At 46.2% G+C, this 25,053-nt stretch overlaps 2 protein-coding genes across 3 annotated transcripts; one reads left to right on the forward strand and one right to left on the reverse strand.

The window, feature by feature from the left end:
• The first annotated feature begins 691 nt into the window (after positions 1-691).
• LOC124700713 lies at positions 692-3,610 on the forward strand. The gene is made up of 6 exons (XM_047232801.1): positions 692-940; positions 1,450-1,547; positions 1,882-1,992; positions 2,067-2,214; positions 2,777-3,051; positions 3,173-3,610. The coding sequence occupies exons 1-6, from the start codon at positions 692-694 to the stop codon at positions 3,387-3,389; spliced, it is 1,098 nt and encodes a 365-aa protein (XP_047088757.1). The 3' UTR covers positions 3,390-3,610.
• Positions 3,611-4,045: 435 nt separating this feature from the next.
• On the reverse strand, positions 4,046-8,557 carry LOC124704438 (protein FAR1-RELATED SEQUENCE 5-like). Of its 2 annotated transcripts, none has more exons than XM_047236693.1 (7): positions 8,420-8,557; positions 7,482-7,550; positions 5,184-7,242; positions 4,984-5,111; positions 4,781-4,852; positions 4,625-4,699; positions 4,046-4,303 (listed from the first exon to the last, which is right to left on the reverse strand). In XM_047236693.1, the coding sequence occupies exons 2-7, from the start codon at positions 7,482-7,484 to the stop codon at positions 4,193-4,195; spliced, it is 2,448 nt and encodes an 815-aa protein (XP_047092649.1). In that variant the 5' UTR covers positions 7,485-7,550; positions 8,420-8,557; the 3' UTR covers positions 4,046-4,192. The 2 variants fall into 2 exon arrangements, with proteins under 2 accessions (XP_047092649.1, XP_047092648.1); XM_047236692.1 differs by having other exon boundaries at positions 4,625-4,705; positions 8,420-8,543.
• Between the last annotated feature and the right edge of the window lie 16,496 nt (positions 8,558-25,053).

A 25,053-nucleotide genomic window follows, 5' to 3' on the forward strand; every position in this document is an offset into this window, starting at 1 on the left:
AGTCGTGGCCGGCCAGCCGGATTAAAAACCAATAGGAAAAGAAAAGGTTCAACTCTAGACCAAGTCCATCTAAAATCGTAAAACTGCTCTCTTTTTTCTGCAATGTATAGTAAGACTATATAGAAAATATGGGCCCCCAATTTTTCTGGGCCCGGGGCGGCCGCCCCGCCAGACCCTCCCCAGGGCCGGCCCTGCCCTGACCTCCTTTTTCATTGTTTGCATTGTGAGTCCTCACTCCTAACTTGTCTCTCCATTTGCGATCTCTATCATTAGCGTCGCCGGCTAGCTCCACTTTGCTACCAGAGGCGAGGAAGAAGAAGCAAATGTTGACTCTGCTCTTGCAAAACCACAATGGGAAAGACTTGGTCAAAAGGTTTCTTGTGGCAAACCTACCTTATACAAAACTCTCTAAAACTATCTGTTCCGAACAACCTATGCATTCTCAGCGTTGGTGTACAGCCTTTTCCCATGACACGACGAATTGTAAAACAAAAATCTTGCCACACACATAAATCGAACCGCCCGATCCACAAGATCCAGAAACCCAGAAAAAGAACAGAGAAAAACGGCCAGGCCAGGCCGGCCTCGCACCAAGAGCCCCCGACTCTTCTACAAACCCCTCGGCGACGACGGACTTGGGAGCTCGAACCACCGCCCGCCTCCCTCCCGTCGACCCTCCTCCGGCCCGCCCATGGAAGGCCTCCAGCGCCGGCCCGCGGCGGCCGCCGCGAACGCGAGGGGCGACGGAGCGCAGCAGCCCCAGCGCGTCATCCACTGCGACGTCGAGCCGGCGCCGCGGGCGTGGCCGGGGATGCAGATGCTGGCCGTCGCCGCCATACTCGTGCTCGGCGGCCTCCAGTTCCTGCCGGCCACCCACTTCCGCCTCCACCAAGACCGCGGCCGCAACTGGATCCCCATCGACCCCTCGCTCCACGCCGCGGTACTACTGCCTGCTGCCGCGGTTTACTCGTGCCTGTCTCGACTGTCTGTTCTCCTCGCCTCGTTTGCGCTGGCCCTGGCCGCAAACCGTATTACTACCTGCCAATTGATTTCTCCACATTTCACCTCGACGGTTCAGAACTCCAGATCATGGCATAGCTAGCATATGCGATTCATATCACAGGGGTATGCCATTTTCATGGTGTTCTTTTAACGGCTGCACTCGTGAGAAATGCACTTCGTTTCTGGGATGGGGAAATTTGGTGGATGCAATTTAGCTTGCATTTCATCCATTTTCTAAAACTCTGAAGGCCAAATTTGGGATGGAAACAGCAGCTTGAGAGTAGACATTAGCAGTGTAGTGTCAAAGCTGAATTTGCATCTACTATTTTACTGCGCTTTTATAGAATGCCCCTCAGATGGTGGGATGGTTTGCACTGATAACCATTTCATTTGCTACAAGTTACTCTGAGTTGCCAAAAGAAGCTAGTAATATTATTTTCCCTGCAGGATCACCAGGTTGTAGGTGTGCATATCATCTCTTGGATAAGCTGTCTGGATCTTCGTACTCTTGCTGTGCTGACAAACTCGACCCTGTCCAGCTCAAGGTTATTTCTATGCGTTTCACATGTGTTATAGTAATTTTGCTCTGCGGAATCGCCATGGTAACAGATTAACACTGAACTTTAGCTGCCAGAATTTGCTGTGACTGATCAATAACTTTATTTGCTATGCATGATAAATTTCACGATTATTTCACATTTCCGTGTAGCCACATTGGCCACGGAAACTATAGTGATAAATCCCTTTGGTACTGTAGAGTTTAACTTATGTGCTCATTGCACTACTAATGATAATATAGAGTTAATAACAGAATGGCGGCATTACATGTTTTCTAGTGTCTTATATAGCCATCATGTTTTGTTTTTGTTTGTTTGACAGTGATCCACATGATGTATCCTTCACTTTCTTGACACCTGAAGGAGGCAATGAGCAATTGCCCTACTACAAGATAAAATCAGTACTACCTGATTCAAATATTACTGTTACTAGGTGAGAGCACGCAGATTAAAATGCTCATCTTGTCATTGGAATTAGCCTGTCCTCATACTTGCTTACCTCTTCAGTCAAAAGAAAACCAAGGAAAAGCTAAATGTTGCCACTCCAGCGGGAAACTTCTTATGGTCATTCCAGAGTGAGCTGTCACCAATCATTATCGCAACTCAGTTCTCACGAAAGAGACATGTTTATATCTCACCAGATTCAATTGTAAAGGTACTGTGCATACATCTAATCCATTTACTCGAACCTATTACCGAACTTCTGGAAAAAAACAATCATTGATCCCATTACTATTTTTTTTTTGCCAAAAGATAATTATATCGTCGTACAGCCTGTTTTCTCTCTCAGTTTTTTCACCTGTGATAGCGAGCAGTAGTTATTGATAATTTAATAGAATGCCTAAATTGTGCATAATAAAGTTTCTTCAAGAAGTTCGTATTAGCCAATTGCATTAGTGTTGTGGAATAATTGTAGAATTACCAGTCTTTCTTTGCATGAGATGAATTTAAATGAAGATGACCACCCCCACTCCCTTACCTCTGTTTTGAATCAGTCAACAATCAACAAAACAGACCTGCATATTGTAAGTGGATCATATTGCCATGGTTATAAATTCTTCGATGAATTAGGCATAGCTTCTGAGAAAGTTTTGAGCATGCAGATCCAATTCTTAAACACAAAGACATAACCATGTCATGTATGGGTGTTATACTAAAGTAAGAATTTTCTGACTATCTTTGGATTACCTTATGTGAAACATCACTCTCCTACCCAGGGAAAAGTTGAAGACCTTGTTCCCATTGACTTAGGCAGTTACGCCATCAGTGCTGCTGAAGATTGTAGCAAGCGCCTTGGTGATTACATCAGTGTGGATGTTCTGAGTGCTGTTCAAAGAACAGCTCCAAAAGGTTTGGTATATACTGAACCTTTTGACAAGGACACGTGCTTACTTGATTTTGATGTGCTTATTGTGGAGCCACGCAATCTGAAGAGGAATCTGGTTGACTCTATCGCATTCTGGGCCAAGGCTGTCAACCTAGCTAGTCATAGGTCAGTGCTTGCTTATGTTGTGGGCAAAAATACTCATCTTCAGCATATATTATAGAATCATATTGATTCACCTAGGGTATATTATAACACCATTCTGGCCCTGTCCAACATCCATTTTCAGGGATAGCATTAGGTTGGCAATTACTCTGGCCTTCTATGCTGATTATCTGAAGCTCCCTACCAACTGGAAGCGCGCAAATGATAACACGGACATTCTCTACTACGATGGACCCAAGAATGTTTGCTCTGAAGATGGCCGACAGCATGAAGAAAAAGGCTCCGGCGAGGCCTGGCAGCAGTACCTCAGTCAGAAGTCCGATGCTATCTTGAGCACCTGAAAGACGCACTTCATCATATGTGCTCCATTGCGTGGTAGTGGAAGATCAGCATTTGATGGGGATTTTGGCCGTTAAGGTGTAGCACAAGATATAAGATGTGTGTTACCTATTAACCTATCAAACATACCTGTGGAAAATGAGTGTTTTTTTAACCAAAAGATCACTAGAATGTTGTACTCAGTAGACTGATTCCTTTCAGCAAAGTCAACTGCTTCTATTTACTATTTAGAAGTATATTTGAGAAGCATAAGCACAGCTTTGGTCTGCATTTCTCTTGATCACGAAATGTCAAAACTAATTTGCATTTCGCATGGAAAATATCACATGCACCAGCTCGTTTCTGCCATAGGTCTTTCTTTTGAATTTGGCTGTTAATAGAAAAAAAAATGTACTACACCATAAAAAGTATCCCATGGTGAATCTAGTAAAGCTCATTTGGCGTTTTAGATATTAGTTCACTTTTTATGTTGACTTGGCCAAACATCAAGATGTTCAACTTAAGACAACTAGAATAGCTTATGTCTTGAAACGTGGGGAGTGCCATTCTCCTATCACAGCTAGCACTTACTGTACCCTTCATGTTTTTTTTTTTTTTTTTGCAAGAACTCTTCATGGCTTTCAACATGCCCAAACATTTTACCAATAGCACCAAGGTTCAGTTCAAGTTTAACTAATGCTCCATATTTTTATTCATATAAACAAGGTGGGAAGGGAGGATAGCTCAGTTTCTACACTATTTTTCGTTACATAATTTACAGCTAGAATAATACAGTTTCTACATTCTGGCATGAACACATGCTACATCACAGGAAATCCCAGACTGGGATGGTGTACTGGCCTTGATCCGTTGTCTGGTGGCCCAGCTGAGTATTGCTGCTAAGGAACTGCAATGACTGGATATCTGGAGGGGGAGCCTGCATCAGAACACATCGAAAATGAGCTATTATCTTTTTGCCTTCTTAAGGAAAAATTTAGTGATAGAGAAAGTTATGGAATGAGTTCATGCGATGTAATATTGATAGCAGCAACGTGGCTGACTACAGCACCTATATGCATCTCCCACGGAGAGAAGTTGCTCTACAGGCGAACATGTGGATACAAACTAAATGCTTACTTAAAGTCCTAACATGGCTAATGCTAAAGAAATATGTGGAGCAAAAAAAAGATCCCTCGGAAAGAACATGGATGTAACCGAACAGAATAATGCATCATTGCAGAAATATAGAATGAATCACCTCGTGCATTTGAGGAACACTATGAAAGGGTGGTTGTTGTAGATGAGGTTGCTGAAGGTGAACATGTGATGGTTCCTGCATCTAGACACGCCAGCTTGCAGTGAGAGTAAAGTACAAATTGCATATTTTCTTCAACAAATAAAAAACATTTATTACCTGACCAAACGGTGACATGCCAGCAAATCCTTGAAGAGAGTTAAGGCCGAACTGCTGTGTGACATAAGGTGCCTGTTTTGGCAAAGCTATAATGCATCACTACTTCAATGTACCTTAAGTACAAACTACAGTAATCGTCATCTTCACTCCTCTGTAAATGAAAACAGGGGTCTATGAAAAAGTAGAAGGGGACATTAGATTACCTGCATCATATGGCTTGGTTCAAGAAACTGGTTGGTCGGAGTCCTAATGTGATTTGGAATGTCATTCGATATTGCGGGAGGAACAGCCACCGTAAGTGGGAGTTCAGCATCGTCGAGCTCCACTGGACCTGCAATAGCTTAATAAGATCAAACACTGCCATGTTCAAAACAGTATGGAGCAGCTTAGGTGATGAACAAACCTTGTCTACCCTTTTTCTTCTTACTTGATTCAAGAGGACTTTGCTGCCGGCGACGCATCTCTGCATTTTTCTTTTTCTTAGTACTTGCTCTTTGAGGTTCAATGTTGGTGGTATCGTTCTGAAGCAAATTTTGCTGATGACTTTTCAGGATAGTGCTTAAGGAAGGTTTATCATGCAGCTTTGCTTGCAAAACAAGCTCGACTTGCTCCAGGAGCTGATCATATTGGCTCTCCATAAATGTATGAGCTTCAACATTTTCTGCAGCCTTTGCTGCAACTTTATATAAAGTTCGATACAGTGAGTTGTACCTTTTAGACATGGAGAACTTGGGATCTTCATCCACAACAGCAGAACCACAATTCTCCTTTGAAGGTTCACTCTGAGCATCCTTTCGCCATCTTTTCAAAATATAGTGTGGTGGAATTTCTTTAATATTTCTGATCTCAAGAACTTTCAGTACATGGCAACATGGAAGACCTACAGTTTCAAACTTCTTGCAGCTACAAACAACCATATATTGTGACGAGTCAAATCTAACAAAATGAGCCCGAGGCCTGTTTTTGACAGTTACCTCATACTCAGATATGGGTCCAATTTCACCACAGTTATAGACCATGCAATCCAAGATCAATTCAAATTCTGACTTGAACATCTCAAACAGTGTAGGAGTATATGCATTAGCAGCTTGCCAAAGTAAACGCAGAGGTGCTACCCTCTGTGTCATTTGAACAGCAAGGTAGTCAGCTTGTTGTTCAGCTAGACGTTTCTCCTCCAAAAATCTATCATATCTGTTAAAGAAGTACGGAAGATCAATTTCTGTTTTAAGAATATCTGCAAGGATGGCATCCGTGTTATCACTTCGAAGTGTGCCTGCAATAGCCCCGCAGAATATATCACGCCCATAAGGCAAAGCCCATCTTTCTCTATCCTCATACAATTTACTTAGCCACTCATTATCCTTCAGATTGTATTTCTCCAAGAGGATTTCCCAGCTTGATAAGAAGTCCACCTCCTCCTCATAGTCATACAAAGACCTACTAAAATCATGGGCAAAAGTCTCTGAGCATTGGAATGTATCCCTTAATAGCTTGGTAGCATTTTGATACAAATGCAACACTGAGAAACGGTGGACAGTCCCTGGCCAAGCTGAAGCAACTGCATCCCTTACTGATGTAGAGCGGTCAGTCAAAACTGTTTTTGGCTGCTTTCCGCTCATAGCAGATTTGAATGTTTCAAACAACCACTTGAAAGATTCAACTGATTCATCATAAATAAATGCCGCACCAAATATGATTGGCTGCTTATGGTTGTTAACTCCAATGAACAACAATAGAGGCCTACCGTAATCACTTGTGCTATACCTTGTGTCAACACAAACTACATCTCCGAAGTAGTTATAATCCATCATTGATTTAACATCTGCCCAGAATACATTTGTGAATTGGTCTTCTTCATCCACCTGAATGGAATAAAAGAAAGAAGGATTCTCGCCTTTCATCCTCTGTAAATACTCACAAATCGCCCGAGCATCACCCAATTGCATATCTTTCGTGCGCCTTGTCCTAATGTAATTTTTATAATCATCTGGTATCAAAACAACTTTTGGTGGATCTGGCGGCTGCTGTAACTTTGCTAATAAATTATGTGATCTCACAATCTGAATGTCCACCAAGGGTGCTTCAAGATCATGATTATGATCAGCTACATACTCAGTCACTACATATTTGCCGCTAGTTGTGATTTTAACAGTCATGTGTGCTTGGCAGCCAGTTCTTGTTTCTGGTCGCTGTTTCTTTGGCTCGGCAGTAAAAGTTTTAGGGCGGAATCCCTCTTTAGAACACACATAAGCCCGAGATATCCTAACATTCTTTGATGTTTTCTCGGAGCATCCTTTTCGGACATTGAATCCTGCAGCTCCACCATAGCTGACATAAAACTCATAGGCCTTGTCTTCATTCAGGAAAACCATTCCAACTTTCGGCTGTCCTCCAGGCCCAGCAACTACTTCAGTTTCTGGATCCGGCTCTGCTTCAATTATTTCATCTTCTTTACTCTCAGGCTGGAGCAAGGGGAAACAATCATACATGTTAAAGTGAAGGGGCGAGTCCAATATAGCAATATGCAGGCGCAGCAATTCATATGGAAGGGTGTAAAATGCAGAGAAACCAATATTCCCTTTTCATGTTATGTAACCAAATTTAAGATACAGAAAACTCAAGCAATTATCTGCTATGCAACACTTGCAGAGAAAAGGTTAAAACAGATAATTGCAGTTAAAAATTATGGACACAAACTTACCATCTCTTCTTTTTTAGGATTCTGCTTCTCAAGACGTTTGGAACGCCTTTCTGAAGGTTGCCCTGAAGGCTGTTAAGATCAAGCATAGGGAAGCATAAGAACAATGAGATGTCACAGGAATGCTTCACATGTATTCTGATAAAACTGATGAACTGAAGCGCGTCAACGCTTGTTGATTCAAATAATTTCCATATTCATGAGAGACCTCAATACAAAGACACTTCAGGTAAGAAAAATGCAGAATGTGTAAGCATTAAAAGGTTGCAAAGTGAGGTAAGTACAAACAACCCACAGATAATATAAAATAGTTCAGCAAAGGCTAACAAGAAGAGCTAAAGATGGTCTCTGTTGAAATCAGCCCCATGGAGTTATACATTAATGGCATGTTGAATACAAGTACATAGTGAATAATTTATGGTATGACTTCAGGTTTGGTAGCGGAATGGAAACGGCTAAGCAAACGAAGCAACAATACATATCTGTCATGTGGGGCAGGGTGTAAGAGACAGGCTTAATGAGAAGGACAAGCAGCCTACTACTTGATTCCTACAGTAGGCTAGGGAAATCTCCATATCAATTAGTTTCCAAGTTTGTTAGTGAATGCCTTATGATTGAAGCTTTCATTTTAACCCAACCCTTTATTTAAAAAGAGGGGACTAGCCACATTATCGCATCATCCACCAATAAACAGAAAAGGACGTGAGGCTCTAACCCTAAGCATGTGACAATATCAACCATATAACAGGTGGCAATTTATGTGCCACTATTTTAAATTTCAGTGAGCTGTAACTTGTAAGTTCCAACTAAGAGCTGACAGTTTCAGAAAAAGTGTTTTTAGCCCCAAAGTTACCTGCACTAATGGAAACAGCTAATGGCAATAGAACACAATAATACAGGGCATTCACAACTACTTGTAGGTGATATGCAAGTAAAGTTACCTGCACTCCTTCGCTTGCCAGAAATCTACCTCCATCACCACGCTGACGCCTTTCCGCCAAAGCTTGGCGGGAGACAATCTAAAAAGGAGAAGCACACATACTTACCAAGTAAAACAAAGCACAATGATACAATATCATATGTACGATTATCGTACATGCTATGGGGACCATTACCCAGACACTTCAACATTGTAACACATTTTTATGTCCGGAGTCCAGACATATGCAACACACGCTGATAAGTTTGCACGTGTTCTGGAAAGTAAACGTGCATGTTCGGTTCTGCTACTTTCCCCTTAGACTGGCTCCTTGCTTCGAAATGGGCCAAATCAAACCCTCTACTTTTCATACTAGGACTCACTTAGTTCTTCAGTTATGTTCCACAACAGACAATCCCATGCTAGTAACGTGATTTATGCACACATCTTAAGTCAATGTACAAGATGGTTACATACAATCAAGGTTACACAAATCAGATGAGGACTATGACAGTGAGCTTGCAACATAAGTATATGTTATCAGCTCGCCACGACAGACAGTTTAAAAAATTTACTACGAAACTAACTGAATTATTTTATCCATGGTCAAACAGTGTGATTTCAGACTTCCAGCTAAGAATGGGACCAAACTGAGATTGAGTGGAAAGTAGTAGAAAGGCAACAGTATACCCCAACTTGGAATCAATACCAATTTCATATATTGCAAATCACCTAGAAATGAGATAATTTAAGGATTATGTAAACATGGGTGTTTCATGTCACCACAATGTGCAGTACAAATATATCATAAGTAAAAGTTGGTCCTGTTCCCTTGTATGAAGTAAGAACGGAATAGACAGCACTAATATTGATGTGTCCAGTATATAAATTTTCTTTTTAAAACAAGCAAGTATCTAAGCTCTCATTGTAGCAATGATGCCTCAATACATCTTACTGCAAGGTATGTGATTTACCTTGGCCGGCCTTCCTGGAGCTGGTCTGCTCTGTCGCTTGGAGAGATACTTATTGAGTAAGTTCTTCCTTTCGTCGGTAGTGGACTGTGAAGCCGTCGCACCGAGGTCGCTCGACGCACATGCCTGTAGGGTGCTGCCCTCTGTAACAGCCTTCCTGGGCCTCCCCCTCCCTCTCTTTTCCTTGACCTCCGCCACCTTCTCCGTTTCATCCTCAACAGCATTACCGTCAGCATTGTCGCCGTTGGCACCTCCGTCAGGGGCACCATCTTGTGCAACATCCGCCGCCTCACCATTTTCTTCCAACGGTTTGATGACAGAATCGGCATCCTTCTCTGGAGCATCCTGTTTACCCCTACCTCTCCGCAGATCCATCCTACTAGTAGGAACCCCTTGCGCAATCTCTGTGGAAGTTGCCGCAACAACAACAACCTTCTCCGCCTCGATCGCCTGCGCGGTCTTCTTCCCAGGCTTGCGGCCCCTCTTCTTGCAGGCAGTAGCCTTCCCCTCCTCATTCCCCACAGCGCCCTCCTCCAGCTGCTTCGCAGCATCCAGATCCTTGGCGGATTTGCCCCTCCTGTACGAGTAGTTGCCCCTGCAGCAGAGGAACCGCTGCATGATCATGGCGCCCGTGCCGGCGGAGCGGCGGTTGGAGCCGGTCCGCGCCTTGAACCCCGCGGCGTCGCCGTACCCGTAGTAGCAGCCCTTGGCGTCGTGGACGGAGTCGAACTCCATCCCGAGGGCCGGCACCGCGGCGGAGGCGGCGGATGCGGATGCGGAGGGGGAGGCCTGGAGGTCGTGGTTGTGGTCGAGCAGGAGCTTGGAGACCTTCCACCTGCCCCCCGCGTCGGCGTCGGCTCCGTCCTTGCGCACCACCTCCATCATCGCCCTGCACCTGCTGTCGTCGGGCGGCGCGGGCGCGGGCGCGGGGTCGTCGTCGTCGTCGCTGGCGGCGCCGGCCTGGCGGAGCGAGAGGTAGCCGCGGGAGAGCGGCCCGTCGGGGTCCGGCGGGGGCGGGGGCGGATCGGAGGAGGTCGCGGGCGGCGGCGGCGGCGGCGGCGCGGTGGGCATGGTCGGGGTAGGGTTTTGGGCGCGGGTTTGAAATGGCGCGGCAAGCGGAGGAGTTGGGAGGTGGAGATCCGGTGTGGGGAGGAGGCGTCTTGCCTTGGCTGCGGCCGCCGGCGAGCGAGAGTGGGAGACGGCTGGATGCGGAGAAGGGTGTGGCCGAGCACAAAAGGTGGACCGTGTTCCAGGCTGAGAGTACGAACGTCAGTCTCTGGCGCGTGGGCCTATCAAGTGCTGTGGCCTACGTGTTACTGGAGTTAGCGTGAAAAGAGAGTGTGACTCTAGGGAGGCAGCTCGTGGCGACGACCTGAGAAGAAAGAGAGTGTGGTGCGTGCACGGGCTAGGGGATTGGGATCATGTCAACAACCCTCCAATTTGGATTATTTATCGCAGTTTTAATTAACCTAGTATATATAATTTAATAAATATTTTGCCTACAAATTTAATCAAATAATTTAGATCAGAGGGAGTTCTGTTCTTTTTTTACGATGAGCACATGCTATACCACGATGTCAATCAATAATATACTCAAAACGCATTACAATTTGTTCGTTTGCCAAAAACGGGGGTACAACTTGTAAATTGTAATGGTGGTGGTGAGAGAAAACGTAAGTTCATCGGGCAACTATTTCATCATTTTACAAGTATCCATATGGTCATAACTTCAATCTGTGCAAAAGGGAGTTTGGATTTGCACATGCGTTTGTTCTTTGCTGCTCTACTATGAGAGAGAGAGATGAACCAACTGCCTATATTTCGTTCGAACATTGATACTCATGCAGCGTGGTTGGGCCAATCGCCTCCTTTGAACACTATATGGTCTTATTTCGCTGAAAGGTTTTGTCAAGCTTGTCCAAGGGACCTCGATCACACCTGCGTATTGAATAGTCGTGAACAACTGAATGGCCGAGTATTCATCAAGAAATTGATAGGGCCACATATGGAGGAGCGACATCAATAATTTCCAGCATTCGTAGCCGGAAAGAACGCAAGTGCGACTTCAGTTATTCTGACACCTCTCACTCCAAACATGTGCATGCATCCATCCTTCAATCTTGTCTCGTGATGCAAACGATTCAGTATGAAAAAGCGTGGTTTGGAAGTTGGGATTTCCACGGAGGTGGAAGAAGCAAAATGCGAAGAGAGAGGTCGATCAAATGTAGAAACTATCAAGAAACGTAAAACAAGATTGAGATACTTGTTTCATATGTGCATCTCATAAACTCGTACTGATGTTTCAACACGGACGTCTAATCTTGTTGCCCCTTATTTCTAGAAAAGAGTAACTTGTTACTCATAGCAGGAGAAAAATAAGTGAAGTGAAATGTGTACGGGTGAACAGATGCACAGATGCAGAAACCACAATATAAGTGATATCTACATAGAACCAATGTAATTTTATAGTGCATGAGGCATGATATGACGAGAAGTGAATTTAACAACTTGAAATATCGGCTGAGACAAACTTTAATTACTTTATACCTACTTTTTGTGCCATTAGGGCATCTCCAGCGGCGCGACGCAAATGGTCGTTTTCGTCCGCCGTGACCGGAAATACGTCTGGCACCCTCTCCAGCGGGACAACGCAAAGTGACCGGGCCGTCCGCGGAGACGCAAACCTGACCCAAATATGCGCCTCGGATGCGTCTCCGCGGACACTGCGCGGACGCCGAAAGTGTCCGCTCGTATCCGGCGGACGTTTCATCGGGCCCGCCTGGCAGCGACCTTGCGTCGATGTGTCTTCTTAAACGCGCCTGCGACTGGCGCCGCTGCGTCGCTTCGGCAGTCTGCGCCACGTTAATGGCAATGCCTCGGCTGCCGAGCGGCCGCAGCCCACCTCCGCCAACCACGTTAATGGCGTCGCCACGCGTCCCGCGGCCACCGCATGCCTCCGGCCTATATAAAGGGGCCGCGCCTTCTTCTTCCTCATCCACTCCTCCATAGAAACCCTAGCCGCCACAAAGCTCCAGCGTTCCGCCGCCTAGGTGTTCCTGCGACGCAGCCAGCCCCGCGAGGAAGACCATGGCGGGTCCTGGTGGCCGGCGAGGCGGTCGGGGCCGCCGTGGTGGAGCAGCTACGGCCCCACGCTCGCCGTCGCCTGCGCCCTCTTCGTCTTCCTCCGACGTGGAGGGACGCCGCTCGAGTTCCTCCTCCGCATCGACGACGACCCGCTCGGCATCAAGCGTCTCCCGGACAAGTTCGTCGAGTTCGTCGACGGCGTCGAGCCGGCGCATTTGCGGCTACGGGAGGCCAGTCGCAACTTCGCCGCCGGGCCGTGGAGGTCTCGTTCGACGGGCAGGGCAAGATGTACTTGCACACCGGGTGGGGCAAGTTCGCCCGTGACCTGGCGCTCGAGCCCGGCTGCCAGCTCACCTTCCTCTACGAGGGAGACGGTGAGATGGTCGTCAAGGTCTTCGACGACACGGCCTGCCGCAGGCACTACCACACCGGCGAATCCGAGTCGGACTCCGATAGTTAGAACGTAGAGTGTTCTTTCTTTGCGGCGAATCCGGCTACGGGCCGGACAAAGCCGATAGTGGAAGGTTTACGTACTGTTCGCCTCATCGGTAGAACCAACAAGGGCACCGTCAATCCTCCCGCTGGATTTTCCGAGTTTGGGTGACCTGGGTGTGCCCTCGAATGTTCTTTCTTGGCAGCGAACATACGGAAATCAACACAATCTGGTTTCTATTTTTAAAATATTTATATTTGTGTCCACCATGGTACAAACTATGTATTAGTTTGTGTAAACCATGTTCCAAACTATGTATTAGTTTGTGTAAAATAATCTTTCAATTTGTAATATTTGGAAGTATGTTGAAATGAAAAAGAGAAAAAAAAATGCGTCGGGCCGCTGGAGCCAACCCCAGACGCAAACGGACACGCGGACGAAAACGGTCATTTCAGCGTCCGCTGCGCGACGCAAACGGACGCGCGCGGACACTAAAATGCGTCGCGCCGCTGGAGATGCCCTTATACCACATGACAACCAAAACCAGGTGGTTGGTAAATCCCTTAAAATCTAGTCTAAAGGCCCCCTTTGAGAGTAATGTATCTTAGATATTTGAATTACCCTATGAAATATACCTCCAGCTCGTGGTTGTGATCCACCACGAGCTTGGACACCTTCCACTTGCCCACCGCGTCGAATCCATCCTTTTTCACCACCTCCATCATAGGCCTACACCTGCTATAGTCGGGCGTCCCCACCGGCGCGGGCGGAAGATCATCCTCCTCGCTGGCATCACCGACCTGGCAGAGCAAGAGGTAACCGCGGAAGAGCAGCTCGTTTGGCTCCGGTGGGGACGGACCAGAGGAGCTCACTAGCGGCAGCGGGATTGGTGTCGAGTCAGACATGCTTGGGATAGGGGTTTGGGCATGGGTTTGAAATGGCGCGGCAAGCGAAGTGAGGAGTGAAGGAGTTGGGAGTGGAGGGGGTAGGGGAAGATCCGGTGTGGACAGGAGGCATCTTGCCTTGGCTGCGGCGACTGGCTACCATGTCAAGGCTCTGAGTAAATAGCGTTAACTCTCTGGGGCGTGGGCCTATCAAGTGGTGTGGCCTACGTGTCACTGGGAGTGAGCGTTAAAGAGAGTGTGACACTAGGGAGACACTGTGTGGGACTCGTGGCGACGACCTGAGAAGGGAGACAGTGTGGTGCTGCACGACGTGTGGCCCACCCGTGTGCTGCACGACTTATTTTGAACGCTCAAATCTTATTTCGCTCAAATATTTCGTCAAGCTTGTCTAAGGGACCTCGATCACACCTGCTTATTGAATATTCGTGAATGGCCGAGTATTCAACAAGAAATTTATAGGGCCACATATGGAGCAGCGACAACAATCATTTCCAGCATTCGTAGCCAGAAACAATGCAAGTGCGACTTCAGTTATCCTGACACCTCTCACTCCAAACATGTGCATGCATCCATCCTTCAATCTTATCTCGTGATGCAAAGGTTTCACTATGAAAAAACATGGCTTGGAAGTTGGGATTTCCACGGAGGTCAAAGAAGCAAAGTGCGAAGAGAGAGATCGATCAAATGTAGAAACTATGAAGAACCGTAAAACAAGATTGGTACTTGTTTCATATGTACATCTCATAAACTCATAGTGATGTTTCAACATGGACGCCTAATCTTGTTGCCCCTTATTTCTAGATAAGAGTAACATGTTACTCATAGCAGGAGAAAAATCAGTGAAGTGAAATGTCTACGGGTGAACAGATCAGAAAGCACAATATAAGCGATATCTACATAGAGCCAATGTGATTTTATAGTGCATGGGGCATGATATGACGAGAAGTCTTTACTATTAAATTGCAGTTGGGGATGGTGTGCACTTTGACATCAAACATTGGAGCAATCCTATCCGTTAAAAACAATAGCTAAACATTAGAAGAATCAACACCGTCGGATCAAGTCTGCGTCCAAAGATTACTTCAAATATTGAAGGAAGTAAACATGTGAATTTAATGAGAGAATCCCTTAATCAAAGGATCGCCATGATGACGTGAAAGCAATCAGCCAAATGCTGATCAGGAAATCTAAAATACATGGAAAGCAATCACTAGCTTACCATTTTCTTCCAGCGCACAAACTTATTGTGTGTTTTCTAGCTGACCAGAATTACTGCCTAGCAATGCGTGCTCTCTTCGGGCCGCCAATTTCAACCGACCACGAAGGTCATCGTGCGCCCCGTTCAGACGATCAAGATCAACGGCTTCAGCACCACCTCCATGGCCTTCTGATACCGCTAAGACTGCATCAGGATGCCTACGTGGAGTGTCGGCGGAAACGACTGGAAGATCCGTTGATACTTGATACCCTGCATGCTCGGTGTCGTGATCCCGAGCCTATCCTGCCACCTGCGGGTACGCCTGTCAAGCATTCGGAGGAGAGGAGTGTGTTGGAGATGTTCGTGCTGGCGGAGAGGCGTGACCTGGTGGTCTCTGGCGATGCCAGGGAGGACGGCTCCGTGATTGTGTAGTGTGCTATCATGCCACCACTTCAAAAAAAACATGGAAAACACAAACTAAATCCAGAAATTTCTATCCAAATCGTGGAAATTATGGTCATTGAAGTCGTTTTGTTCTTCTACGGCAGGTTCATCTCCTAGGAACAAGAATCTCCTAAAAAAATGATGCATGGTGGTCTTTTTGGTGCTTTGAAGAGAACATTATTTTTTGTATACTTTATCTTCGTCGTATATACTTCTCTTGTATTTGCCAAATATTTGTCCACATTGAATATGGGATAATTTTCTTGCTATTATTTACTTCTTTCTTTAGAGCATCCCCACTCGTCTCCCCGAGAAGCCCCCCACGACCACTTTTTTCATCCGGACGGCGAAAAATGGCCCAGTCAGGCCCCCGGTTCCTCGTTTTGGTCCGGATTTGAGCTTATTTCGTCCGGACTCCCTATGCCAACCCCGGTTCCCCGGGGTCTTCCCAGGGGCTCCGGATGGAGCGAATCACGCACGCTGGGCCACTGTCAGTGAAGGATAGAGAATAAACACGGGTCCCCCACCCACCTCTCTCTCTCTCCCATCCTTTCTCTCTCCCCGACGCCACCGGCCACGCCGACCACGCCCTGGCTCTCCCGCCCCGCCGGCCACCGGCCAAGCCGCCCCACCGCCCCACCCTCCCGACCCTCCGGCCATGCCGCCCCTCACGCCACTCCGCCTTCGTCCACGCCATCGGCGGCGGGCGCCCGGTCCCCACTGGTCTCTTCCCGCTGCCAGGCGTCGAGGCCGGGCCTCTTCCATCCGCGCCGCCGGCCACGCCCGCACGCCGCCGCGCCCCGAGCGAGGCCGTCCCAGCTCGCCGCCGCACCACCAGCGGCCGCCCGCTCTCCTCACTTGGTCGGCGCCGTTCTTCTCACTCGGCTGGCCCGCACACCCACATGCTCACGTCCTGAGCGAGGCGAGGCCGTGGCGCCCTCGAGCCCGCGGAGGCGCAGTAGGTCGAGGCCAAGCGGGGCCAGCACGGGCGAAGTCGTGGCCAGGCTGGTCGTGGCTGGCCGGCGGAGGCGAGGTGCAGGATGTCGAGGCCAGAGATGTTGGTGCGCCTTTGAAATGCACATGAATGTGTATACAATCTAATAAACTCTCATTTTTAGTTAGCTTCAGATAAAAGTGTAAAAATAGTTTCTTTTGTCGGGTGATTAGTTTATATTTTATATTGGAGTTATTACAAGCTATCATGATTGTAATAATAAGTTTACATGGAGTGAGCTTCTAATGCAGAAGGTATACTTAATTGTCTGTGAGAATTGTACTTTTATAAGCTGATACAATCTATCCTCGTCATAGTTTTTTCATTTTTTCATGAAAACTAGCGATCTCATTAGTGCTCAAAAAATTCAATCTGTAGGGTGACAATGGTACCGTTTTCTTGTAATATATCTAATTGCACGATCTTTGTCGAGTGCGAAGGTTTGATGCAATTTATCAAAGAAATGGAAGGGGCAAAAAGTTTTAATCAAACTTTACTTGATTTGACTTTTCAAAAAAGTATAAGCCTTAAGTTTTAGGATGGAGGTAGTATTTTTGAGTGCAAACCTTCGTGTTTTCATCGCAATAGTTGGGAGTCGGCAGCAAAAAACATGAGATTTCATCACCTAGCTTAGCATGTCCACCTGGACAAGGTTTCTCTCTAGAAGCCCTGTATGGTAGCATATATATCTTATAGCAGCAATAAGTTTAATCTTTGGTGTGCCCTGAAAATTTATTGTTTATTCTGGTCACTCAACATGTACAATTATACCGTCGAAATTCGGTTCATTCATGGATTTTCCCGAAATTCGGTTCATACATGGATTTCCCGGTCTCTTGCATTTTTACCCGACAAATTATCTGTTATAAAAGAATGTGGAAAGTTATAGGTGAACAAGGACACCCTATATATATTCAAAAGTAAAAGGCCTATATTTCACCGATATACTTAAACATAAGTGGCATAAATTGAGGTCACAATCAGCAAAACCTACACAAGCATGTGTATGCGGTTTTCATGTGCATTATTTTAATGTGTGGAGAGGAAAGAAATTTCAAAAGTCTAACGTGATATTCATCGGGAGTAAGGATATGTTGGATGATGATGATAACTTTATTAGACCGTAGCAACGCACGGGCATTCAACTAGTGAATTTAACAAATTGAAATATTGGCTGAGACAAACTTTAATTACTTTGTACCTATTTTTTCTGCCGTTATACCACATGACAACCAAAACTAGTAAATCCCTTAAAATCTAGTCTAAATTACTACTAGAAATCCCTTTATTTCCGACGGTAAAACTTAATACCCGACGGCCCGTCGGTTAATATTACAATAACCGAGGGTACCTCTAATAGCCGACGGTTATCACCACCCTCTCGGGTATGACTGCCTATAACCGACGGTATAATCACTTATTCGAGGGTGTATAACCAACTCTCGGATATCCAGCTGAATGGCCGATGGTTTGTACTAATATCCGACGGTTTTGCTTTCACTCTCGGGGATTACTTGAAGATATACGATGGGTAATAGTAATAACCGACGGTGACGTTAACCCTCGTTAATATATTTCGATGGTAGACTTGGCTAAGCATTGGGTCGACAGACATGTTAAACTATGGGTTGTTGTTATAAACAAATATTTGCATAATAGTAAGGGGAAATTGTATTCTAAATGCTTTAATTATTTATTATCGTAGGCATTAAATACTAATAATTTTCTTGGCATCCTTGTCCATATCTATGAAAGGTGGAATCGACTTTTTTTCATGAAGAAATCGTAATTTACATGTAGGAAGAGTCTAAATCATAATAAGTAAAATATTATCCTCAACCCGACAATCTAGTCTTTTAATATTCGCAAGGCCCGCCGACTGCTAATATAATTTCTCATTCCGCCTAAGGCACAAAGTCCCACGTAAACAATGGTACAAATATCTTAATACTAGTGAACACGTATCTATTTAGTGTTTTATTTAATTCATCTGATTTTTTTCCAAAAAAAAATACTGAATTTCTAGTGAGAAATGCAGCACGCAGGCGCCCATATGGTCAAAAATTATTTAATTCTGCAGTGCGGGAGATTTGGGCGCGTCGAAAAAAATAAACCGCCTACTTATCTATCCGTGTCCCCGATATCCGGCTCCACTACTCACGATCCATCCCATTATTTTCTCCTGCGACCTGCCGATGATCTCGTGCTCTACCAATCTCGTGAGAGCAAGTTTAATAGTATAGTCAGCTGCTGACTATAAGTCATGTGCCATGTCATTTGTAGCTAACATAGAGCCAACATGTATAATAGTGAGCTATAATCATGTACTACTTTATCAATGGATGGCCCACATTTCACTCTCTCAAAGTGCCTAGGAGCACGTCTGTAGAGCTGGCTCTTGCATGAGAGCCCACTCTTTTTCTCTCTCATACTCTCTCTCCTCCAACTAAGCATGAATATATTATTTTAACCCTTATAGCCAGCTGATTAGGATTTATTATACTTGCTCTGAGGCACATGTTGATCGAGCGCAGGGGCAGGAGGCGAGCGGTCGTCGGTGTCCCGGGCGCCGGCAGAGGAGCGCACTCTTCCTCCACGTGTTCCAATGCCGGCGTCTCATGCTCGAGGACGGCGGCGTTGAAACGCCCGTCTGATTCGCACGAGAAGCTGAACCAGAAGCGTGATCAAGACGTCTTTATTAACTCTCCGTCTGTGGTTTGTCTCCTCTAACTCTAAGTCTGTCATGGCGCCGCAAGACCGGATCGATGACGGAATGGTCTAGCACATGGTCATCTTTTTAAACAGCTAGCTAATCAATCGGCATCTCATCTTGATCTACATAGATAGCTCGGTTTCATCTTTTCCAAGTACTAATTGATTGTTGTCTGATCTTATAAATTGGAGCAGATTCCCATTGGTACTAACTGGAGTCAGTAGCTATGGCTTATTGGCGTGCACCGGTCAGGACGACAAGTCTCGGTAGGCCTGAATTCCTGACATTTCTCCTCCCCGGCTCTCTCTATGTATTAGTTTCTCTCCTATCTCTGTTTCCGTTTCTCTGCAGGATGTGGTGAGGACGAGTGAGCTGAGCGCGCCACCTATGCGTCCCTAAGAGCATCTCCAGTCGCGTCCCCCAAACCGTCCCCCAAACCGCGCCGGATCGAGCGTTTAGGGGACGTGTTTCGTTCGTGCCGCGTTTGGGGGACGTCGCTCCCCAGCCGCGTCCCCCAAACGCCGCCCCCAAACATTTAAAATAATTTTTCTGGCATTTTTATTTCAATTTCCACAAACTAATACATAATTTGGAACGTGGTTTACACGAAAACACAGTTTGGAACATGGTTTTCCACAAACTAATACATAGTTTGAACCATGGTGGACACAAATATAAAATATTGCAAAGAAACTAAACCTAACTAGGCCGTGCATCGAAGGTTTCGTGTGTTCGCTGCTAAGAAAGAACACTCGAGGGCACACCCAGTCACCTAAACCGGAAAATCCAGCGGGAGGATGGTGCCCTTGTTGGTTCTACCGATGAGGCGAACGAGCAGAAACCTCCGTGCACGTATTCGCTGCGAAGAAACAACACTCATTCGGTCGTCCCGCTCGTCGGTCGCTGTCGTCGTCCCTGTCGACGTGGTAGTCCCGGAGGCAGCGCCTCTCGTCGAAGACCTTGACCTTCATGTCCCCGTTGCCGAAGTAGGAGAACACGAGGATGAAGCCGGCTTGGAGGCCGTGGTGGCGCGCGAACTTCTCCCAGCCCGATGTTGAGGTACATCTTGCCGCGCGCGTCGTAGATCGCCTTGACGATCCACCGGCAGTAGCCGCACGAATGCTCCCGCAGATGCATCGTGCGCGGGCGTACGCCGCCGACGTACTCGGCGAAGGAGTCCGGCAGCCTCCGGATGCCGCGCGGGTCGCCCTTGAGGACGTGGACGAACTCGAACAGGACGTCCGGCTCCACGTCCATCTCCGACGATGATGAAGGCGGCGGCGTGGAAGGCGACGGCGAGCGTTCAGCTATGCCGCGGCCACGACCACGACCACGGCCGCGGCCGCGAGGTCCGCCTCTACCAGACATAGCGTCGAGTCTTGTTGAGAGATGGTGGCGGCTAGGGTTTGGGAGAGAGGCGCTAGGGTTTGTGTGTGAGAGGGACGATGAGAGGCGCCCCTTTTTATAGGCCGGAGGGAGGCGGAGGAGCGGTGGCGCTCATTAACGCCGGCACGCAGAGCTAGGCGCGACGGGACGCGTCGCTGCGCCCTCTGCGGGAACTGCACCGTCCGGCGTCCCCGGTGCGTCCCCTGTGGGACGGGGACGGGCTCGGGGCGCCGGACACCGAATGGGGGCGCGCCGGACAAAAAAGGGCTTTGGGGGACGCGGCTGGAACGCTTTTTTTGTCCGGCGCGCCCCAAATCGCTTTGGGGGACGGTTTGGGGGACGCGACTGGAGATGCTCTAAGGCGCCGGATCCAGAGGTCAGTCCTCTGCTGGAAGGAGCTCAGGCATCAGTCCACCGCCAACTATCTCAACTATGTACCACCGTATATCAATCCTCCAAAGGCTTCCCCAGATCCAGACAGAGGTCGCTTCTACGCGACTTGGACATGGATCTTGTAATTGTGATCACTTTTTTGCAATTGTTAATTGCAGTCTTTGAAATCTCTGCAATGTTAAATTTATTTGGTGGATATCAATGTTGTCTATTTCTCAATGTTCTGTATTTCTGCGATGTGTATGAAACGTTAGGCGACATGAACTGGAATAAATGGAAACGCAACAACGGGGACTTACAAATCTTGTGTGACATAGCTGAAATATGGCAACAGAAGCTGAAATAAAGGAAGAGTGAATCAGAAAAATAAAATGGGCCTAATATGTCACATACGACTAAACATTTGAGACGGTTGGAAATTTAGAAGTAGATGTCATTGACCAGCCTTTCATCTACAGCAAGCCCCATGGCAATAATCATGGTAGCCGACGTTTTTTGTCCTCTTGATTATAAATAACTCCGACGGGTCAAATCTACCATCAACTGTTATGAAAACCGACGGGAGACAAAACTCTCGGATAATGTACAACTGATGGGTACCTGGTGGATGTTGACTAGAACATATCCGACGGATCACCGTCGATTCATTACTGTGGGAAAAGATATTAGCCGAGCGTACCGTCGGCTATTTGTGCAATGGCCGACCGAGCAAAGCCGACGGGTGATTACCGACGGTGAACCGTCGGATATAAGTGTATCCGAGGGTGAATTAAAATATTCGACGGTAATTTGACCCTCGGCTAAAAGGGGATATCCTTTGAGAGTAATGTATTTTAGATATTTGAATTACCTATGAAATCTACCTCTGGCTCGTGGTTATGATCCACCACGAGCTTGGTCACCTTTCACTTGCCCACCGCGTCGGACCCGTCCTTCTTCACCACCTCCATCATAGGCCTGCACCTGCTATAGTCAGGCGTCCCCGCCGGCGCGGGTGGAGGATCATCCTCCTCGCTGACATCACCGGCCTGGCAGAGCAAGAGGTACCTGCGGAAGAGCGGCTCGTTAGGCTCCGGCGGGGGCGGATCAGAGGAGCTCGCTCACGGCAACGGGATTGGCGCTGAGTCGGACATGCTTGGGATAGGGTTTTGGGCATGGGTTTGAAATGGCGCGGCAAGCGAAGTGAGGAGTGAAGGAGTTGGGAGTGGAGGGAGGGTAGGGGAAGATCCGGTGTGGGGAGGAGGCATCTTTTCTTGGCTGCGGCGGCTGGCGAGAGTGGAAGACGGTGGATGTGGAGAAGGGTGTGGGGGAACCCAAAAGGTACCGTGTCAAGACTATGAGTAATAGCGTTAACTCTCTGGCGCGTGGGCCTATCAAGTGGTGTGGCCTACATGTCACTGCGAGTGAGCATTAAAGAGAGTGTGACGCTAGGGAGGCACTATGTGGGACTCGTGGCGACAACCTGAGAAATGAGACAGTGTGGTGCTGCACGATGTGTGGCCCACCTGCGGGCTAGGGGATTTGGATTATTAATTGGGATCATGCCAAACCCCCTACAATTTAGATTATTTATCGCATATTTAATTAACCTAGATATATTTAAAAAATATTTTGCCTAAAATTTTAATTAAATAATTTGGATTCGGGAGTTCTGTTTTTTTGCGATGAGCACATGCTATACCACGATGTCCATAATATACTCAAAAGACATTATAATTTTTTTATTTGCCAAAAAAACTGTACAACTTATTTTTATAATGATGGTCAGAGAGAGAGAGAGAGAGAGCATAAGTTCATCGGACGACCATTTCATTATTTTACAAATATATGTTCTCATGATTTGAAACATTGCAAAAGGGAGTTCGGATTTTCACATGCGTTTGGTCTTTGGTACCCTACTATGATAGAGATGAACCAACAGCCAATATTTCGTTTAAATACTCCTATTCATGTAGTATGGTTGGGCCAATCGCCTCTTTTGAACAATCGGATCTTATTTCGCTCAAAGATTTCGTCAAGCTTGTACAAGGGACCACGATCAAACCTGCTTATTGAATATTCGGAAGGAAATGAATGGCCGAATTTGCAACAAGAAATTGATAGGGCCACACATGGAGCGGAGGCCACAATCATTTCCAGCATGAGTAGCCTAAGAGTCCACGGAAGCGACTTCAGTTATCCCGACACCTCTCACTCCAAACATGTGCATGCATCCACCCTTTAATCTTGTCTCGTGATGCAAAGCATTCAATATGAAAAGGCGTGGCTTGGAAGTTGGGGTTTTCACGGAGGTGGAAGAAGTAAAGTGCGAAGAGAGAGATCAATCAGATGTAGAAACTATCAAGAAACGTAAACAAGATTAATACTTGTTTCATGTATACATCTCATAAACTCATACTAATGTTTCAACACGGAGTGTCTAATCTTGTTGCCCCTTATTTCTAGAAAAAAAATCTCATAGTAGGAGAAATATCAGTGGAGTGAAATGCCTACGGTTGTAGCTACATAGAACCATTGTCATTTTATAGTGCATGAGGCATGATACGATGAGAAGTGAATTTAACAATTGAAAATATCGACTGACGGAGACAAGGGGGGGACCAGCAAGGGCTACGCCCCCCCTATGCTTGTGATTTTCATTGAGAGATTAGCTATGATAGCTGCTTATTTAAGATAATTTAGCTAGCTTAGCCCCCCTCATTTAGATGTCACACTAGCTTTGCCCCCCTAAGATTGGATTCTGGCTCCGTCCCTGATGACTACCAAAACTAATGGTTGGTAAATTCCTTAAAATCTAGTCTAAAGGCTCCTTTGAGAGTTCTGTATCTTATATCTCTGAATTACCCTGTGAATTACCGTGAACTATAAATTCATTCATACAAAAGTAAATATATTTTGATATATTTTCCGCTTGTAAGATGGTGTCGTGTTACGGTAGATGGTAAGGGCACTCGCTGGAAAAGCAGCATCACGAGATTATCCTCTCGAGTAACTGGACCCTCATTACAAGCACTACCAGCAAAACAAATCACGAGATTACTACTCATTAAAAAAATCGAAAAGGGCAGCCAACCTCTGCATTAATTAGGCATACGGTGCATTATTAAAAGAGTATTACAGCTTATTACAAATCACAGGTTGCACAAAGTTTTAACATGGATATGCCATCTAAAAAGAACTAGTAACATGCCTATGCATCAGCATGTCAAGCGCCGATCAGACAGCTAATCGCACCGGCTGTAAAAATCACGTGCTACCATTACCAAATAGTTGCACCTAAAATCCATAGTCTCATTCTCCTTTGTTGGCTGGAAGAAATATCGCATATGGATCCAGTGCATAGTTAATGAAATAACCTGCATTTTTTTACTTTGTTAAAGATAAAATCATTCTGAACATTTCATATAGCCCAACTTAAAGTGCACACAGCCTCCCTTGGTCACACACTACTAGGAAAAAGCCTATAGATGGAAATAGCACTACCGGCACCAACAAATCCATGCGCCGGTGGCAAATAGTGCCGGTGCACCAATATGTCGCCGCGCCGGTAATGGTGTCTTACTGCCGGCGCACGATCAAGACAGATGCATCGGCGATAAAGTTCAAAGAGAACCAGACCATGCCAAAAAAGTTGAGCCCCTTACTGTTGGTGCGCCGGTGGTAAGAGCCATGATTTTCCATCTCCACCCCCCCCGGTGGACTGCCTTTTCAGTTTTGAAAAAAATAAATGAAAATGGTAGAAATTCAAAAATAAAATCCTTTGATATGTCCAATACTTATGTAATCTATTTTTAGTGAAAATTTGAAAAAAAATGAATTTCGATATATTATGCAAAATGGCACCATCTTTCGGTAAAACGGGATTTCTGGTTGCATACGACCTCCGATGAAAAACTTATTTATATCAAAATCTATCTACGCGAAATTTCCTATCCGAATTCAACCACCTACGATCGTTTGGACAAAAAAAAGATTCATCAATTAGAAAACAGAAACATGAATTTTTTCAGATTTAAGATTATGGTGAAAAAAAGAAAAATACCCCCGGCGCACCACCCTACTTAGTGCGTCGGCGGTAACATCTCCTATAAATAATGCAAACCGTCGACCTCCTCCTCACTTTCCTCACTTTCCC

The sequence above is a fragment of the Lolium rigidum genome, chromosome 3, assembly GCF_022539505.1.
Source record: "Lolium rigidum isolate FL_2022 chromosome 3, APGP_CSIRO_Lrig_0.1, whole genome shotgun sequence".
In the NCBI taxonomy this organism is placed as follows: domain Eukaryota; kingdom Viridiplantae; phylum Streptophyta; class Magnoliopsida; order Poales; family Poaceae; genus Lolium; species Lolium rigidum.

Bases quoted from the DNA above. Each gene is read 5' to 3' on its own strand.
- LOC124700713 (XM_047232801.1), top strand. From the start codon at position 692: ATGGAAGGCCTCCAGCGCCGGCCCGCGGCGGCCGCCGCGAACGCGAGG. The intron at 941-1,449 runs GTACTACTGCCT...TTTTCCCTGCAG, and splicing joins ACCCCTCGCTCCACGCCGCG to GATCACCAGGTTGTAGGTGT. The intron at 3,052-3,172 runs GTCAGTGCTTGC...ATCCATTTTCAG, and splicing joins GTCAACCTAGCTAGTCATAG to GGATAGCATTAGGTTGGCAA.
- LOC124704438 (XM_047236692.1), bottom strand. The intron at 5,112-5,183 runs GTTTGTTCATCA...AAGCTATTGCAG, and splicing joins GAAGAAAAAGGGTAGACAAG to GTCCAGTGGAGCTCGACGAT. The intron at 4,304-4,624 runs GTGATTCATTCT...GTTCTGATGCAG, and splicing joins GTGTTCCTCAAATGCACGAG to GCTCCCCCTCCAGATATCCA.